The sequence below is a fragment of the Zosterops lateralis genome, assembly GCF_965231275.1.
Source record: "Zosterops lateralis genome assembly, chromosome: 4".
Lineage (NCBI taxonomy): Eukaryota > Metazoa > Chordata > Aves > Passeriformes > Zosteropidae > Zosterops > Zosterops lateralis.
In genome coordinates, this window is record NC_139765.1 from 66,744,198 (window position 1) to 66,763,517 (window position 19,320).

Genomic DNA, 19,320 nt, shown 5'->3' on the forward strand with positions numbered 1-19,320 from the left:
GTGTCCACAAGAGCTTCTCTCTATTCAGAACAAAGGCTGTCCAAATGACAGGATCAGGTGTAGATGTTGATAATGCAACATTTGAAGTTAGATGAGATGAATTCTGCCCAGAAATCCCACATATCATCTGTGTACCTCACTTTCCCCTAAATATTACCAAATGTGGATTTCATGTTCTCCCTGGATTTTATACTCCATGTTCCCAACCTGTGACTCCGTGATCCACCTCTGTAAGAAGGCAAATGTTACTAAGTCAATTAATACTTCCTCTTTGAGTAATTAAAACTGGCACCTGACAAAAATACTTTGGGGATAGACAGAAAGACATTTCTGTTGTGACTTTCTATCACAATAGCCAGTCTTTATAACTGCAGCTCAGCACTGCCATTGTTACTTGATTGTTCAGTGTCCTTCACTTAAATTCTTTGCTTGTTTTTCTCACTCTGCTCCAAGGAAATGTTAGTCAGTGCTCTGGCCTCACTTTGGCCCTTTGGAGTCTCATAAACCTTAACTACACCAAGAGACTGTGGCTGACATTAACCAGTGTCATAGATTATATTGTTTGGAATAACAATTGATGCCTGTACTTATAATGAATGTTGTATAGGTAACTGAAATATATGATGCCCATTTACCAGCTTTTTAGCTTTGTAGAAGCATTTGTAACCAGGAAAATGAGGAATAATAAGACTTTTGCTTATGAGAAGGAAAAAATGAAGTTTCTATGTTTTAGTTCAGGCTTCTCTACATTTCTAGCACTCCCCTTTCTAAACATGACATGGATACTTAAGGTAAGCCAGATTTCACAATTCATTTACTTACAGGCCTTAAGGAATGATTTATAAAACAAACCAACCAACAGTAACAACACTAATACACATAAACTTTCACTTTAGGGACGTCTTTGTCTTCACATTCTCTTTGCCTATTGTAATAATAGAATGTATTGTCCCTTCTCTGAAGTTTCTTAACAAATCCAGTTTCTGGCCAGCACTCTACCTATAAATAGAACAAAAATGTGTAAAATCACCTGAACACGTTCACATTAAATGATGTTTGTGCATGACATTGCAAGTAATGTAGGGTATACTTCCACAGGAAACCCTCATTTGCATCTAAATACCATTTTTCTATTAACTTGCTGAACTTTTAAAAACAGATTGAGAACAAGATGACAGAAACCAGTTTTCAGGTTTAGTATAAAGTTATGTGATCTGAAAAGCCCAGAAATAGGAATATAAGGATATTTAACAGGCTAATTAAAAATTGGACAAGCTTTTTAAAGCACCTTGTTTAGGCATATAACATTGATGCCATTCAGTTATTCAGTAATTGGAGAGGCTGCAAGAGTCTGCTTCTGTAAGACTGACAAACACTTAAAGGTTTCTTTCAGATCCTTCTGACCATGAGAAATGTGATTTTTCATTAGCAATTTCATGAAAATAAAATAAGCTGCAGACTGTATCAGCCTCAAAGACAGTGAGATCAGTCACATATAAGCCCAGCATCACCCAGGTGCTCTTCACTATTCCACAGTGTAGAGCCTTAAATTAAAGGCTTCAGCATTTGCACATTCAACAGCTTCATGGCTTTAGTAGCTCTTTCAGCTTGAGCATCTATGACTGCTTCTGATTAAACTGAACCTTAACAATCAGGTAATAAACATCTTATTTCTCTTCCAGGCAGAGCTGACAAAGGATGTCAGACTGGAGCATTCACTAATTGGAGAACCTCAAAAGTGGTTTCATCACTTACCTTATGACTTCAGGCATACAGCTGTGTTATCTACATTGTCTGTCTAAACATAGCAGACTAAATATTAATTCCACCTACACTATAATTACATCTTTAGTAACAACTGCATTATAGAAACACAACATGGACTAACCAAGACATTTAAGTTGAAAGAGAATCAGTGCCAGGCCCTGGCAGGCTGGGACAGAATGCACACTCACATTACAGTGAGTCAGTGGCATTCTTTAACTTTCATCAGGTTTTAACTGCTGGAGGTTGTGCCATAAATCATAAACACACAGATCTTACCACAATAATGACATGATTTCCTTCTGCAGTTACTGAAAATCATACCACAGCCCTTGCAGTGGTATCAGAGCCCACAATAAAATAATAAACTGTATCTTATTATGCACATCAACATGTTTTGCTGTGCTCTGAGTTAACTGGATGGGGAGTGAGTTTCTTGGAACTTTCTGTGGTTTCTTATGTGCACAGGAGGTCAACGTGTTTTAAAAGTGTGTTCTTCATACTATATTTGCTGCTTTGGAAGACAAATTTCAGGGCTGTAATAAAAATGATATATTGTTTGTTGTGTTAACCTGTCAGTAGCCACTGGATATTTGACACTACTCAATTGATGTGCTGGGGAGCATCACCACCAGCTGTGGGGAGCAGAGGCACAAGCCCTTGGTGCTGACAAGAGCCACAACTGCTCTTTTACGGCAGTTTTTTGTCACAACTGCCTTTTACAGCTGGCATCAAACACTTCCAATTGTGGACATCATTTTGACACAGGCCAAGCTGTGAGTGTGCACAAGCCTGACTGTGCCACCACACAGCCCAACTGCAAACTGAAGCTGCAGCAATGACACAGGACTGACTCCATGGACAGTCAGTGAGTTTCCCATCGAGCCTATTGACAGACAAATGGGGAAGATTCAGAGAACTCACTTGGAAATATTTCTTCCCTCAACACTGAATTATTCCTTTGGAGATCAGCTACATCTGTTCAAAGAGATCTCTGATGCTTCTAAATGCACCAGAGAGGGAGAACAAAACACAGGCTGGGGAGTGTTTCTGTTTCACTTCTGTGAGTTATCCTACACAGTTAACAAGAGCTCAAGAATTCAAGTCAGACCTGTGAGGAGACACACACTATCAGAACCCAGCCTAAATGAAAGGAAATAAGCAGCACCTCCATTTTTAGTTAATCATTTTACATGAGACAGAAGTTTAAAGTAGTAACTCTTACAAAGTTCTAAATCTTACCTCATCAACTTGTTTTACTTGTTTATATTCCACCTCATCCCTGTATCCAGCTTGCTGAAATCTGTACAAGTTCTCTACATCATCTGACCATATTTTGGCACGATGCATAGATTTTGGTTTGATGTCAGCTTTAGTCACGACTTCAGAAACTTTGGACATCTTCCTGAAATTAGACTTAAAAAAATTAAATAGAGAAGACAGAAGCAAGTGATTTTGTTGGGGATATAGGGTAATGGATAGAACGAAATTTTAAAATAAAGGAATTACAGAGCTCAAAGTCTGAGGTTAAAAAAGGAAAAAGTTATAAGCAGTTGGAATCAAATTAAATGCACTACTTGATCTCAAACAAACCCAACTCCTCTGTACTTCCATATACCTCTTGACTCAACCTTCCTAAAATTTAATTGTGCATATTGATGAATTAAAAAAAATATTAAATGTGGCATTTTTGAATTTCACATCTTTGCAGCTGCTGTCCCCTTGGGGCAGGCAGGCAGATGTCCAGATTTTTCTTTCTTGCTCCTCAAGTGACACCAAACTGGGAACCACAGAAGGAAGATTTGGGCAAACACTCAGGATGGGACAGGAGAGGAGAGGAGAAATGCACAGTCAGTGATGTGGGCACAGTGCCAGTGACAGAGATAAGGTCTTCAGAGATAAACTGGATAAGGAGACAAGGCACACAACCCACCAGAATTCACCCCTTTCTACCTTTGTCCAATCAGACTGACTGCCACTCACTCCCCCTCACACAAAACCCATTTGTTCAGACACTGCAAACAGGTTAATCAACTGCTAAAGCTGAAAAGAGCAGAACTGGGACAAGCTGAAACTCAAACTGAAAAGAAAATCAATTAAATAGAGAAATGAAAAAAAAAAAAAAAAAAAACCCAAACAAACTAAAAACAACAGCAGCAAAAAACAATTTAGAAAACTGCACAGTGGATACTCACCAGGGATGGATTTGAACTATATTTAAAAAAAATAAAATCATTTGACTTCTGCCTTATATCTGAATTTCATTGCATTTGCTTTCTTAAGCATCTTTTTTTTTTTTTTTTGCTACTCAAATAGAACTTTTGTTGTTTCTGCAAGCAAAACACAGACATCACTATCATGGCTAGCAGGTATGATCAGAGATGAGTCCTTTCCCAGTTTTGAAATGTCACCAAGCTTCAGCTTCATAATTAGGAAAGTATCTCCAAGAAATGAAAGCTTCTGGATTTTGCTGTGAGAGGATGAATACAGTCTCCTCCCCTGTGGGTTGGATGCTGTCTCCAAACCTTGCCCAATTTCTTTGCAAGTTCTTATATCAATAGAGAGCTTGAAAAGTTGAATGCTGAAATCTTATCAAATGCAAAATGCCACTAGTCTTTTAGAAAAGCAGAAATTGGGAAAAAAAAGTATTGTACCACAAGATAAAAATATTTGGAAAAATTTTGTCAAGAATTATTGTTATCACAGTGTGGAACTAGCAGAAAGAAGTCTGCACAGCTGTGCAGAGAGCAATCTGGAAACACAGAAAGGGCCTTTCATCTCTTACCAAATACACTTTATTAGAGATCAATAAAAATATGTAAAAGGGCATTTTTCTGGCAACACTAAACCATTTATTTCAGTTCATTACTCCAAGCATTCTTTTACCAGGCACTGCAGTATTTTACAATTGAAAGCAGCCATTAATTAAAATAAAAAAGTAATTTTCCCATCTGGTTATGAGGTATCAAATACAAATTAACAGGATAAGCACAGATCCTTATTCTAAATTTAGGGTAGTCTTTGAGATATCTATCTCAACACAAGTTTTTTCCTCCTGTGTTGCAAAGGGCTCTTTTGTAGCTGTCCCAGGATTTTTCAAGCTCTGTATTTGCTCATCACTGTTTGATGAGAACTGTTGTCAGTCAATATTGACTTTAGACAGTCAATATGACTAGCAATAACATTAGATGTTAATAAATGCTAAGCTATAATGAAATTAAGTGTCTTGTGACAACTTACGTGTCATTAGTGTTAAGTTCTTCTTTACAGGACGTGCTGGATTCACCTAATGAATGTTTTTCTTCCAGACATGTGGGGAGGTCTGGCACTTTGTGAGTCACCATTAATTCCCAGTGCCTGTCCACAGGCCTTCCTGCCCAAAAAATAAAGACATAAAGATCATGGATTGAAAGTTCCAGCTCAGTGACTTCGTATAATGAAAGCATCTCATTTGGGGGCTGCTATTTAAAAATTGTACTCTTTGTCTATTATGTGTCCAAGTTCCAGGCACAGAGCTGTTTTCATTGTAGCAGAGCAGAGCACAGCTGTAATCCAGCCAGGAATTCAGGGAAGAGATGAAGGACAACAGACTGATAGAGGCAAATAAACAAGACAAGAGAATGGTAAGAAAATACTCAGTTTAATATTAATGATTTTCATTTAAGGGGAAAATTTTGAGCAGTGAAGTGGACTTTGCTAAGATGACAATGTTTGCCTGCCCCTAATTTAGGGTAAACAGTGAGTGCTTTGGCCTCGGGAACACATTTTTTAATGTTAATCATAACACAATTACTGTGGAATCCTAACTAGCCTGGGCTCACTGGTGGTTTCCTGAACATTACACAAGCTGTCAGGGTTTGTGGGAGGAGAGAATCTGTTCCCTCAGGGCATCTGCTCAAGGACCATTGTCACTGCAATATGGAGTTACAGGAAAGGGAATAACAATAAAACAATATATGGGGACTCAAACCTGAGCAGCAAATGGGGAAGGTGGTGAAGAGAACCACACCTGGCCAGTCATGTGAAGAATGTGAAAATGTTTATTCCAGCAAGGTTATCTGATCATAAACCTTGTCAATTGGGAAATTTGGGGAAAAGTGGAAACAAACAAAATATGCAGAGACAAGGACTTGACAAAAAACCCTAGACAAAGAAATCTCAACTCTAGCACTAATAGATGGGCTATCAAGAAACTCCACAAATGACATCCCAGGAGATCAACCTGGACTTTGCACTGGTAAGACTTAACCAGGGGGACCCAGACTTGGAGAGGTGTGGGAATCCATGGAACTGTATAGATCTGTGAGGAATGTGCAGGAGCAGCGAGAAACAAAGATGGGAATAGACAGAAAGGAGTATAAAATAAGCCTGTTCTGTGTAAAACAGGAGCAGTCAGTATTACATGCCCAGCTAAGCCCCACACCTGAGCATCACAGACTGTCCTAGCCTATTGTGTCTTCTTAAATCATAACTATTTCTCTGCACAAACTCTGTATTCCACGTGTGTGTGTGCTGCAAGGACAGTCTTCTGGTGAGACCTGTGTCTGAGTGAACACTGGTGCCAGCTCCTGGAGTCAGGCTGGGGGTATGAGTATTCAGCCACTGGAGCAGGAATAGGATGTGTCCTGAAAAATCAGCTGCTGGGGGAGGGCTGTCATGAGTGAGGGGCTCCATGTCAGCAGGTGGAGCAGGACGGTGGGTCACAGCCTGTGTGCCTGGTGCTGGGGAGGAGTGGGGTCTGCACCTTCACCCGTTTTGGTACACCTAAAGTGCACACCCATATTCACCAGCAAACTTGAAGCTGAAGAGCAGGGGCACCTTGGGTCCAGGCCAGGGTATCAAGTGGGACAGGGCCCCTGCTGCATCCTCAGCCCGGACAAGGAGCACCATTGTCCCCAGGCAGGAGAGGCCCTGGGGCAGAGCAGCGGGAGGAGACGGCTGTACCTCTCCTACATCACTTAACCCACGCCAGCAAACACAGCACCTGCTTGGGTCTCACAAGAGCCAGGAGGAGATTTCATACGCTGTCAAAGATCATCTCTTAAAGATCATCTCTTTCCAACCCCCTGTCACGAGCAGGGACACCTTCCATTAAATCAGGTTGGTCAAATCCTCATCCAACCCGGCCTGGAACTGTCCCAGGGCTGGGACAGCACAACCTCACTGGGAAAACTGCCCCAGTGCTTCACGGCCCGCGCTGTAAAAAAAATTCTTCCTAATATCTAATCTAAGTTCCCCTTTCCAGCGATTTCTACCTCCTCTACCCGATAGTTCCTAGTACATTCCGAGGTGCTCAGGCAGACGTCCTGGCCTGGATCCTTAACTGCGCCGCGACCGTAATTTCACCCTTCCTCCCCCGCCACGGCCGCAGCCCGCCCTCCCAGCCCTTAAGGCGGCCCACCTCGGGTCGAGAGACGCAAAACGGGGGACTCTTCTCACTCGGGGCGGAGCGGCGGCCAAGGCCCCCCCTTCACGGCCGCCGCCCACCCCCAAACCCCCTCCAGGCTTGTCCCCTCAGGGCTGTCTGTCCCCTCAGGGCGGTCTGTCTGTCTGTCCCCACACCGCTGTCCTCTCACGACGCCAACGGTCACCCAGGCAACCGCCCGCCGCGGCCCCTTTAAAAGGCCGTGCCCGCCCCTGATAGGCCGGCGCGGGGCGGGCTCGGCTCGGGATTGGCTGGGGGGCCGGGCGGGCGCGCGGACGGAAGCGCGCGGGGCCCGCCATGAGCCGGTTCGCGGGCCGCACGCGCGAGTACCCGGCCGTGTCCATCGACCGCTTCGACCGCGACAACCTGCGCGCGCGGGCCTTCTTCCTGTCACACTGCCACAAGGGTGAGGGTCCCCCCCGCCGGGGTCCCCTCCTGGGTGTCCCTGCCCCCGCCCCGCTTGTCCCTGCCCCCTTCCCCTGTGTCCCCGCCCCGCGTGTCCCCCCGCTGACCCCGTGCCTCTCTCCCCAGACCACATGAAGGGGCTGAGGGCCACCGCCCTGAAGAGGAGGCTGGAGGGCAGGTACGGGCCTCGGGGTGCGCGGCAAAGCGTGAGCAAAACAGCGCCAACAACTGTCCTGGGGCAGATGTCCCAGCGTGGGAATGGGACAGGGACAGCTCCCACTAGACCGGGTTGCTCCAAGGTCCCATCCTTCCTGAACTCATCCAGGGAATGGGGCGTCCACAACTTTTCTGGACAATTTGTTCCAGTGCCTCACCATCCTCACTCATTTTGAAAACTTCTTCCTTTTATCTCATTTAGACCTGCCCCTTTTCAATTTTAAGTCAGCATCCCTTGTCCACACCATGTCCGTGTAGGAAGTCCCTCTCTATAATTCTTAAAAGCCCCCTTTAAATGGCAAATGGTAGCAGCAATGCCCCTCCAGAATTTTCTCTTCTCTAGGCTGAAGAACCCCAGCTCTCTCAGCCTGCCTTCATGGGAGAGGTGCTCCAGCCCTCTGGGCATCTTCTTGGTCTTCTCTGGATCTGCTCCCACAGGTCCCTGTCCTTCCTGTGCTGGGAGCCTCAGGGCTGGATGCAGCACTGCAGGTGGGATCTCACAGGAGCAGAGCCTTTCCTGCTGCCCACAGTGCTGGTGATGCAGCCCAGGATAATAGTGGCTTTCTGGGCTGCATGTGCACACTGCTGGCTCATGCCCAGCCTCTCATCCACCAGTACCCCAAAGTCTTCTGCAGGGTGGCTCTTAACCCGTTTATCCTTCAGTCTGTTTTGATACCAGGGGTGGCCCAGACTCAGGTACACTTGGCCTTGTTGAATTCTGTGACATTTGTGAGCTTCATGAGGATCTCTCTGTTGTTCCCTGGAAGTGTTGGTATACAGAGAGTGCTGTGCCTGCTCAGTGAAGGGGCCAGCTGTGCTCTTTGAAGTGTATAAACAAGCAGTTTGAGGGAGACAGTTATTCCCCTCTGACCAGCATCTGTGAGACCTTTCTGGGGTACTGTGTCCGGCCCTGGGCTCCCCTGGATGATAAATTGATAATTGGTGTTTTGGGCAGCATCACCACCCTGTTCTGGGGCCAGGACCATGTGATGAGAGAGGCTGAGAGAGCTGGATGTCTTCAGCCTTAGGAGTAGGAGACAATCAGGTATCACTGTTTGCAGGTAGGGGTAGAGGAGATGGACCCAAACTTTTCATGGAAGTGCATAAAGAAAGGGCAAGTGACACCTATTTCACTATGAGGATGATCAAATGTGGCAATGGGCCCAGGGAGGTTGTGGACCAGTTCCTAGGCTCTCTTTGATTCATTAGAGTAGATATTGCATCTCCTCTGACGCAAGCAGAGAATCTCTCTTTGCTCATCAGGTCTCTGTGCATAAGCTCAAGTTTCATAAGGAATATTCTGTGTTCTGCTGTGTGCTGACTGTCCCAAATGCCTGTTCCAAGGGTGTGTGCAGGGGTACAGAAACAAGCAGACAGGCCATGACCATGTACCACACAATGCATTTATGTCAGCACAAAACCATGAGGCACATGGGGCACACAGGGGTAGGTTTGGATTTGCTGTGCAGAAGAGAAGCCTGCAGGCTTCCAGATCTGCAGCTCTCCTCACATGAGAGGTTTCTGAGTGCAGGCTTTGATGTACTGGGTGCCAGGTGCTGATGTGTTGTTAGATTGTTCCTCATGTCTGCTTTAAAAAACACTTATCTGTGTTTTTTGTCTCCTCACAGCTTGAAAGTTAAACTTTACTGCTCGCCAGTAACTAAGGAATTGTTGTTGACTAACTGGAAATACAAGTTTTGGGAGAATCATATTGTGAGTTTGTGTTTATTTTGAAAATAGCACTTTCCAAGAGTGACTCTCAGAAAGCAGCAGCTCCCTGCTCCTCAGGAGTGTCTAAATATTGGTGTTGATACAGTCTTTCGGGGCTGAAGTCCTTCCAACAACTTCCCTTTTCTGCTGCTTCCTATGTGGGATTGGTTTATTGCCGTTTGTTGTTTAATTTTTTTCCCCCACCACAACATTTTTCCTTTTCTCTCAACTTCAGCTTTACGTGGCCTTCATCTTAATATTGATCATTTGTACATTTGAATTTGTATTCATTTGTATTGATCATTGGTATTCATTTCCTTACCTTGCTCGTGTCTCTTTGCTTCTGTCTCTTTCTGTTTGCTTCATTTGAAGTCTCTTATTGCTTGGAGTGTATATAATCTAAAGTTTTCTTTTTGCTTTTTGGAAAATGGACTATAACATGAAGAAGTTTTAGTATAAAATCACTGAAAAAATTAATAAACTTATATGATTTCCAGTGTTTGGAGCCGGACTGCAAGGGATCAGTGTTATGTCAGGTGTGACTTGAAGTTATTTCCTTCCCTTTGCAGATACAGGCATTATGAAATTGAGCATGAGTTTTTTTACAGAAATAGAAATAGTTATCTCTGCAGAAACACAGGAATACGTGCTCCTGGTGATTTGTGGGTCTGGTAATAAGGGGCGGTGGGAAGTGCTGCACAGCACAGAGCTGTCCTAGCAAGATCCACTGCTGTGGGACTGGGATGTTTTGGGCTTTGCAGTCATCCAAATATAAGGCATGTGATCCATCCAGAGGAACAAGAGCTGTTGCTGATAGAAGTCCAACATGCTCTAACTTTCTTAGGCAGGCACACCTGGCTGAGATATCTCCATTTAATTTTTAGATAACTTTTAGGAAAATTTATTCCACTGGAAATGGAAATTTATGACTTACTATGGGAAAACGAGTTTAATTTACAGGCTTAGCATTAGCCACAGTGAGTGCTAGAGATGTCTGCATAATGAATACCATGACATAAACATGAAAGAAAGTGTTCAGTAAATCCTATAATGCAGTTAATCATTTTGTTACAGGTTGCATTGGAAGTTGAAACTCCAACTCAGATTTCTTTAATAGATGAAACATCTGGTGAGGTAAGTTACAGGAAAAAAAGGTTCATATGTCAATCATGGGCAGTAATGCTGTTCACATGAGTACAGGAAACACAGCTGCAGCATCTGAAGTGCACAAGCTATTTTTAAAATATATGTGCCCCTCCTCTCCTCTAGTGACAGAAAAAGGGGTGATAGTTTTAAACTAAAAAAGAATTGATTCAGACTAGATATAAGGAAGAAGCATTTTACAATGAGGATGGTGAAATGTGGAACAGGTTGCCCAGTGAGGTGGTGGATGCCCCATCTCTGGAAACGCTCAAGGTCAGGATGAGGCTCCGAGCAGTCTGATCCAGCTGAAGATGTCCCTGCTTTTTTGCAGGGGAGTTGGACTGGATGAACTTTAAAGGTCCCTTCCAACCCAGACTATTATGTGATTCTGTACTTGCTCACCAGGAACCAAAGAAGTAAAACTCTTCTGTCCAGCCTGCTTTATAAGCACCATACAATACTTGGTCCTCTCTTCTGCCATGACAGGATGGCAATTGCTCTTTGGTGCTTGTTGCAGCGTGAAGAGACTCTCTGGTTTTAAAAGCAATGCTGAGTGCTGCAGGAGGCTGTGGGGAGTAATACATTGCTCTCACTGTGCTGACAAAAGTACTGGTAGCACTTACTACAGTCTGAAAACAATGCTAACCCCTCTCTTCCAGAAAGAAGATGTAGTGGTGACACTTCTGCCAGCTGGTCACTGTCCAGGTTCAGTCATGTAAGTCCTTTCAGTACTTTAAATGTTTCACCACTTGGCATTTAATGGGGAGTTTGACCCAAGTGTTGCTGTTTGCAGGTTTCTGTTTGAAGGCGAGAATGGCACAGTGTTGTACACAGGGGATTTCAGGCTTGCCAAAGGAGAAGCAGCCAGAATGGAGCTTTTGCATTCAGGGACCAGGTGAGCTATTTGTGGGGTATAGAAAGAACAGAAGATCATATGGCATGGACAATTTGGCTAGGTATTCATTATTTTCTTCCTCATTTTTTTATTCTGGATTAAATATAATTGCAATACTGCAGTTACAAGCCCCATTTGATGTATTGTTTCTAATCGAGAGGTAGAATTACCTCCTTTTGAAGAGAGAGGAAGTGGTGTATCTTAGCACTGTGATGCAATGTTTACTCTGATATCACATTTCTATCCTCCAGGGTAAAAGACATCCAGAGTGTGTATTTGGACACTACTTTTTGTGATCCCAAATTTTATCACATACCAAGCCGGGTAAGTCTAATAAATTATGAGAACAAAGGCCCTTAAAACTGTTAATTAACTACCCACCCCTTTGTAAGGTAAGTCTTGCAAGGCAATGCCATTTTGCATTACTAAATCACAGCACTTTAGAAGTATTTTCCAAGATGATTGACAGCATTTTCTACACTTTTCAGGAGGAATGTTTAAATGGGATCTTGGAGTTAGTGCGAAGCTGGACCTCCCTGTCCCGCACTCACGTTGTGTGGCTGAACTGCAAAGCTGCTTATGGATATGAGTATTTATTCATAAACCTCAGTGAGGAACTTGGAATCAAGGTAATGTTTCTCTAATTGTGGCTTTGGAACAGATCCTCAGTAATGACTGTGGCCAACACTGAGCTGGCAATGGCTGTTCAGAGGGCTGCTCTAGGTGACAGTTATGACTGTTTTATTAACTTCCCTTAAAAAGTGCAGTTGTGCTCAGAATGAGGTAACTAGTTGACTTCAGTCTGGGACATCTGGACTTTCCAAAAAGAAGTTAATTCCCAGTTTTCAAGCTCAGTGTTTACCCTTTTATTTTGTGAATGATAAAAGTCATTTGCATACAGCATTAATAGTTAGTATACATATTCCGATTTTCTCATGAGTATTCATCCTTCTTTAGTATAGGTGTTATGTTCTATTGGTTCTAGATGTCCAAGTTTTGGCTGACACATCTCTGCTTGGACATTATTGGGAGTAATAATTTAAATGCCTGCCAGCATTTGGGGAGAGCAGAATCCCATCTATATACCTTCTCCAGCTGCAGCCTGGCAAACACATTGACCTAATAAAGAGTAAATTCTGGCTTTCTCTAGGTGCACATGAACAAACTTGACATGTTCAGGAACATGCCAGAAATCCTGTGCCACGTTACCACAGACCAGCACACGCAGATTCACGCCTGTCGACATCCTCGGGTGCGTTCATTCTCCCCAGCTCTGCTGTGAGAGTGTGGTGATGTTTGGGGCCTGTTGGGTTCATGAAGACTGGTGAAATGGTGACTTAATGTGAAGCACAGTGAAAATCTTAGTGAGTTGAAGTTTGTGTTGTTTTTTTTTTTAAGAGAAAATATATTAGCTTATGCTAGAAGTAATTTAGTTGTATTTGAAGCCTAAAAATGGTGTTTTTAAGTGAAGTGAGACAAGCAGCAGAGTAGATCAATCAGGTATTACCCATTTCAGTGTATCAAAAGCAGCTCAGATGGTGCCTGCTGCAGCCACACACTGTGGTTTTAGCATGTGGCCATCCATTTCTGGGATGTCTGTCAGGCTGGAGGCTCCAGCTTGGAGGAACACAGGTAGAACCTGAGATGGCACACTGGGGCATTGGTCTCCCTGACTGATTTGCTTTGCCAGCTGCACTAAAGAACCAAGGTGTGGCAGGATCTTTCAAGAGAATTAGAAGTGAGAGGGGAACTTGGTTTGGCTAGATAGTATGCTGCTTAATTTCTGGGTAAAAAAAGGTCACTGTTGAACTTAATTTTATATCCATTGGACAGGATGAGGATTGCTTCCGAGGGAACAGACTGCCCTGTGGGATGACTTGCTTTAATGGAACTCCCCTGCACATAATCAGCATCAAACCCTCCACAATGTGGTTTGGGGAAAGGAAAAAGAAAACTAGTGTAATAGTGAGGTGAGCATTTGGACAACACAGAAACGTCCTGTTGTTTCAGGTTTGTATCTTGCCTGATACGTGTATAATTGTATCTCAGAATGGACATCAAGAGTAGGTTATGCTGGTCTGTTGACCACAGATGAAGAGCAGTTACCTACTTTCTGTGCCTCTTCTGTTTTTTTAGGACTGGGGAGAGAACATACAGAGCTTGTTTCTCTTTCCACTCTTCATACAGCGAGGTTTGTATACTTCTAGTACTGACTATACAATGATCTAAAAAATGTAAAAGAGTTTTGGTTGTTCTGGAGTGGATGACATGACTTGTCATAATAAGAAAAAAATCCTGTCAGTAAGAAGATGTAAGGAGACAGGAAGTTCAGAATGCTGAAGACAGAGAAATTTGTTTTAATATAGCTGCAGAGAAACTTGTTAGGGCAGGATTACAAGCCTATTTCCTGTTCTCTGTTCTCAATGTATAGGTCACTTCTACAATTGTTTTGACTGCCTTTCTATTTTTGATTATTGTGTAAGTATGCAATGCTTAAAGCATGGAGTTTTAGCTTACAATACATTGTTTATCTATTGTGACTCAGATTTGGGTGGGTTTGCCTTCTTTTCTCAGCCCACACATTTAAACTGAATTTTCTCACATCTTGACTGCTGCACTTGCCCCTTTTCCTGTGTTAAAAGAGTAAAAGGAAATTGGTCATGGCAGCATCCTCCCCACAATCACACACTTTCATTTAACATGACTTGATACAGCTCAATACAGCTCACTACTTTCTCCTAAGAAACTGAAACAATGATCTGTCACAAAGTCTTGCACTACAAAATGGAGGAAGGAAGTACTGTTTTTAAGATCCTGATTATGTTTAAATTTGCTCTGCCATGCAGGATTTTAGATGGAGGTCCCAGTGTGGAATTTGCTGACAGAATATGAGAGGCAGTGTAACGCTAGCACTCCTACCTCAACATGCAAAAACAGATGGTTCTTGTCTTGGTTTGAGACAATTTAAAGGAGAAGACTCTGGAAGGAGTTGTCTTGCTTTACAGGTTCAACAAATCCCTTTCCACCAATAAGGAATCAACAGGAGTAGATAGAAGTGAAAAAGTAACAAGTGCAACAGCAAAAGATAACAGTAAATAACTGCTAGATACAAAATTGCAATAATGTTATGGGTCACCCCAGGACAGTCAGCTGGCAGTGTAGTCTGCAAGTGTTTCCAGTGTTCAGCACTGAAAAAGCCTCAGCAGGAGTGCCCCAAACCTGACACAATTCTTCAAGAAATTTACTGGAGATCATCTAGAAGAAAACAGAGTAAGACTTGCAAAAAACTGTGTTTTGTCATAATGGGCTTTTAAAAGGTACTTAAGGAGAGACTTCAGGAATAGGAAAGGAATACCTGATTTGCATAACTGGAGACTTGAACTCCAGTAAGAAAAATGCGTATTTAAAAAGATCAGAAGCAGTAAGGACAAGGAAGGACTGGAACACATTCCAGCTCTGCCCAGCCTTTTCTTTCAGACAGTGATGGTCTGTGTAGTAATTGGTAATTGCAGTGAGGTGTTAGGTGAGGCTGAGTTCTCAGCATCCTTTCAGGCCTGTTTCCTTGTTCCAGAGACATCCACTTTGACAGAGTAATGGGCTATATTGTCTTTACATAAAGACTACTAGTAGTACTTTTGGATGTGCTTGCATCAGTGCTGCCTTTAGGTGACATTATTAACTGTTGATGTAATTTGTTAAATTGCTTTTTCTCTTCTGTAATTCAGATCAAGGATTTCCTGAGCTATATCTGTCCTGTGAACGTGTATCCCAATGTACTGCCAGTGGGTGTAACAGAGGACAAAGTGATGGAAATGTAAGTGACAAGTGGCTGCTGGAGGGAGGTGATCCAAAGGTGTTCCTGTAAGGACAATTCCCCTCCTGAATCCCAGCCTCTCAGGAGGGCCATTGCCTTTTGCTTTACTTGTCTGTCAGATTTTTATTCTATATTCAGTCCCACAGACTTGGGTTTTCTGAAGCACATGTGTGTTGAGCTGAGTATCAGAGTTTGTATTGTACTTCTCTCTGTGTGTAGAGGCTTTTCTGCTGGTAAGCTGTTTGGGAGGAAGCTGAATACAGATTCATCTCGCTGTGTTCTGTGACCCATTTCTATTTGTCATTGCTACTTCTCAGAAGTTTCTTTTAAAGGTGGTTTCTCTGGGGACTTGAACTCCTCCCCTGCACAGCATCAGAGGCCAGTTCTCCTGTAGATGTTGGCAGCTTAAAAAGTGCCCTCGGGGAGCAGGAGACCTGTGGTGTCTCTTAATCTGGACAGAACAAAGATTCCTGTTCCTTTTTCCTTCCCTCCTTAGTAAGAAAGGAGACTTCCACTTAATAATCACTGAATCAAACTATAGTCAGATTTTGAACCCTGTCAGCTTGTCTTCTGTAAGGAGGGAGCTGCAAGATAAGTTTCCAAAAACTGTACATGTTTTAAGGTAAATATATTGAAAGGACAGATTTCTACCTTTCAGCTGCTGAAGCTCACCCATGAATCAAGGACTTTGTCCTAGGTATTGCTGCCTTTGCTTTTACATTTTTGCTGCAGTGCCTGTGAAAGGCACAGAGCAGTGTACTTAAAACAAGTTAAAGGATTTACTTTTGCTCCTGAAAGCATCTGCTGAATTCTAAATATTAACTGTTTTTCTCATTCCCTTCAGACTAAAGCCATTATGCAGGTCTAACAGGAGAATCATGGAACCCAGGTACAAGCCCTTAGGAACACTGAAGAGAGCCCACAAGAGAGAATTATCTGATACAGGTGAAGGTTCTGCTGCTGTTGCTGCACCTTAAATGCAAGTCTAAGACTTAAGCAGAGGTGCCAAAAGCTTTGGTGTTCACCACAATCTGTCTGTACGTTCATAGCAACAGAAATAGAAAACATGTGAACTTAGGAGGGTGAGAGAGCACTAATTGTGTAAAAACACAGTTGTTTGCAGTCTTAAAATGTACTTAATGCTCAACAGCCCTATAAGTTTTTGGATGGAGTTCCTTCCCGCAGTCCTAGACCAGCCCTGGGAAAGTTTGTTCTAACTGTCTCTGTGAGGCACTGTGCTAACCAAGGCAACACTGTCAATATCATCCTGCAAAATTTCCAGCTCCAGTTAAAGAATATTTTCCTCAACTTACACTAAATTATTTTTTATTAAAACTTTGCTCTCAACAAGATTTTAGTAGAGGTATGAACTTTGCTTAGTGATTTTCTGTTTGTTTCTTGCCAGATGAAGATGATCTCTTTGATTCAGAATTAATTTCTATAAGGCCTAAGATTGCAAAACAGCAGGGAGGAGAGGGCAGGCCCTCCAGCACAGGACTGTCTGAAAATTCTGAAGGAAATGTTAATGAGAGCACAGGAAGTTGCAAAGGGACCACAACTTACACCTCTCTCAAGGTAGACTTTGTGGACTGTGAGGAATCAAATGATGATGATGATGATGAAGATGATGAAGAAGAATCTGAAAAAAATACAGTTCAATTTGTTTCCCGTGAGCCAGATGCCACTTCCACAGCCACTTTCAATGGAGTAACTAGTGACCAGCAGGAGTCTAATGCCAATATCCCTTGCTGGGATGAATTTTTTACTGTTAATAAACTAGAGGAAAGCTCTGAAAATGAGGACAACATCCCATCTTCAGCAGATGCTGGTGGGTCCCAGTCACTCTTCAGCGATTCAGATGGACTAAGTGACTCAACACACATCTCCTCCCAAAATTCTTCTCAGTCAACACACATATCAGAGCAGGGGAGCCAGGGCTGGGATAGCCAGATGGACACAGTGCTCATCACATCCCAGGAGAGAAGTGCCCTGGACCTCAGCAGAGGTGCGAGCAGAGCTGTGGCTCCTGTGCTGCAGGAGAGTCCCAAGGACACTCAGCTGGACAGCAGCTGGGGGAAGCCACCAGGCCAGAACAGATCTTGTGCCCATGATGGTGCCTGTGGCTTGAAAAGCAAAGGCTGTGAGAAAGCTGCAGAAGATTGCACTGCCCACGTTCAGGATGTGCTGGTGGAAATAAGTGATGACTCCAGGACTCCCGATCTGGAGCTGAGGAGGGACTCCCAGAGCTCCTCGGACTTTGAAATTCCCTTGACCCCTGATGCTGAAGCACCTCACCCAGATAAACTGCATCTTTTATACAAGAAACTTGCAGCAGGTGAAAACATAATCAGTGAGAAAAAAGTCTCCTGAGAACAGGTACAACCTGTTACCTTGTGGTAATACCCAGCATATCTATTAATACCTGAATTCTTTTTCTGTGGGTTACTGTCTGCAGCCATGCTGAGTCGTGCTTTATTAAGAAATCTCTTACTGTCAGAACTAGGAATTTGCAGCCTGTGAACCTTTATTGTTCCTTCCATGAAATACTGAAGTGTTCAGAAAGTATTCCCAGGAGGGGCAGCAAAAGCCTTCTACCTCCCAAGGTTCAATTCTCCAGGACTGTAAGTAGACAAAAAATGGACCAGACAAAACTAAAGGTAGGACACTAAATGAAATTTAGTGTTGATCATGAGCTCTAAGAGTTTGCCTTTGTAATGTGATCTCAGGTTTTTAAAAAATAGCACACTATTAACTGTGGGGAGGAACACCTAAGAATGACATGCAAACAAAGCAGCTGTAATTGGGCTTTAATCACTATTACAATTATTTATCATTCATATAACAATTTAACTTTTATTAAAAATCTTTAATAGTTATTTTTAAAAATAACTGCAGAACAGATAAGAGAATTACTGACATTGTGAGGGGGTTTTAATTTGTTTTAAATCAAATTGTTCATTTCAAAAAGTCCCTCTTTACACTGAGCTGTAACTCCGGAGTTAGGTACTGCAGACTGCTGTCTATGCTTCACCTTCAACTCACTGCAAACAACTTGTCATCGCTTCCTCTGTGTTCTGGTTTGTTCTTCAGAAAAACTTAAAATCCTGTGGTCCCCAAATTACTAGCCCTGTCCTGCTCTGGCAGGTAACTCAGCCACAGAAGGTAACCTGGTATACCAGACAGGCTCTTGTACTACAGAACTTCACCTCCTCTGCAACATTCTGTGGACGTCACTGTTTTAATTCAAGACAATCTATTCTCCATGCATGTGTGCCATCATAACTCTCTGCCAAAACTCTTCTAATGTAGAAATGCAATTTGGGTTTTTCCTAAAATGGAGTGCCTACAAAATATCCAAACCACAGAAATCACCTAAAAATCTCTGAGGTTTTCCATCCATGGTCTTAAGTCCCAAAGAATTAAACATACTTCAGCACATCTCTGCCCTCAGAGTGTGCCTTCAGTTGTTGTGCCATGTTTAGTGACATGTGAATGTTAAACCAACCACCATTCTGCCACAGGGAACAGAGGCAGGAGGGACAAAGCACTGCCATAATCTATCTATGATTTTCAGGATATTCAAGATCCATGAATTTCTCCTTTCCTGCTGTTTGTGGGATTTGCTAACTTAATTTCCAAACGTGATCTACCGACTTTGTGAGTTTTTTAGCAAGCCTGAGTGAGTGGAACTGCTGCTGGAACTACCTCTGTGAATAAAGTCAGACAAAACAGAACCTCTGCTGTTGCCTCATTTCATATCTGAAAACTGCATTTAAGTTTAGGGCTGCCTTTAACAGGATGCTCAAAAATACAGGAATCCAGTCTGTTCAGGCAAGTGTTAAATTTATACCAGTTTTCACCAGCCCTAAAGTGAAAGCACATCCTTTCCTCATGGTCCCTCTGCTGAAGTCCTTACAGTCCTAGAAAATTTGGGTACGGGCCAGGAAT

The 19,320-nt window shown here is 42.9% G+C and overlaps 2 protein-coding genes across 6 annotated transcripts; one reads left to right on the plus strand and one right to left on the minus strand.

The window, feature by feature from the left end:
• Positions 1 to 797: 797 nt before the first annotated feature.
• MEIG1 (meiosis/spermiogenesis associated 1) lies at positions 798 to 7,341 on the minus strand. Of its 2 annotated transcripts, none has more exons than XM_083860071.1 (4): positions 7,166 to 7,341; positions 5,005 to 5,137; positions 3,007 to 3,169; positions 798 to 999 (listed from the first exon to the last, which is right to left on the minus strand). In XM_083860071.1, exons 2-4 carry the CDS (start codon positions 5,106 to 5,108, stop codon positions 871 to 873), a joined length of 396 nt encoding a protein of 131 aa, XP_083716197.1. In that variant the 5' UTR covers positions 5,109 to 5,137; positions 7,166 to 7,341; the 3' UTR covers positions 798 to 870. The 2 variants fall into 2 exon arrangements, with proteins under 2 accessions (XP_083716197.1, XP_083716198.1); XM_083860072.1 differs by lacking the exon at positions 7,166 to 7,341 and adding an exon at positions 7,068 to 7,123.
• On the plus strand, positions 5,660 to 19,205 carry DCLRE1C (DNA cross-link repair 1C; the record flags this gene model as incomplete). Of its 4 annotated transcripts, none has more annotated exons than XM_083860068.1 (14): positions 5,660 to 6,001; positions 7,721 to 7,772; positions 9,439 to 9,523; positions 10,595 to 10,654; positions 11,323 to 11,378; positions 11,457 to 11,558; positions 11,810 to 11,882; positions 12,047 to 12,187; positions 12,709 to 12,810; positions 13,392 to 13,528; positions 13,695 to 13,749; positions 15,284 to 15,372; positions 16,217 to 16,317; positions 16,778 to 19,205. In XM_083860068.1, 13 exons carry the CDS (start codon positions 7,726 to 7,728, stop codon positions 17,740 to 17,742), a joined length of 2,013 nt encoding a protein of 670 aa, XP_083716194.1. In that variant the 3' UTR covers positions 17,743 to 19,205. The 4 variants fall into 4 exon arrangements, with proteins under 4 accessions (XP_083716194.1, XP_083716195.1, XP_083716193.1 ...); XM_083860067.1 differs by lacking the exon at positions 5,660 to 6,001 and adding an exon at positions 7,487 to 7,595; XM_083860070.1 differs by lacking the exons at positions 5,660 to 6,001; positions 9,439 to 9,523 and adding an exon at positions 7,561 to 7,595.
• Between the last annotated feature and the right edge of the window lie 115 nt (positions 19,206 to 19,320).

Bases quoted from the DNA above. Each gene is read 5' to 3' on its own strand.
- MEIG1 (XM_083860071.1), bottom strand. From the start codon at position 5,108: ATGGTGACTCACAAAGTGCCAGACCTCCCCACATGTCTGGAAGAAAAA. The intron at 3,170-5,004 runs GTAAGTTGTCAC...GTCTAATTTCAG, and splicing joins GAACTTAACACTAATGACAC to GAAGATGTCCAAAGTTTCTG. The intron at 1,000-3,006 runs GTAAGATTTAGA...TTCTATTTATAG, and splicing joins AAGTAAAACAAGTTGATGAG to GTAGAGTGCTGGCCAGAAAC.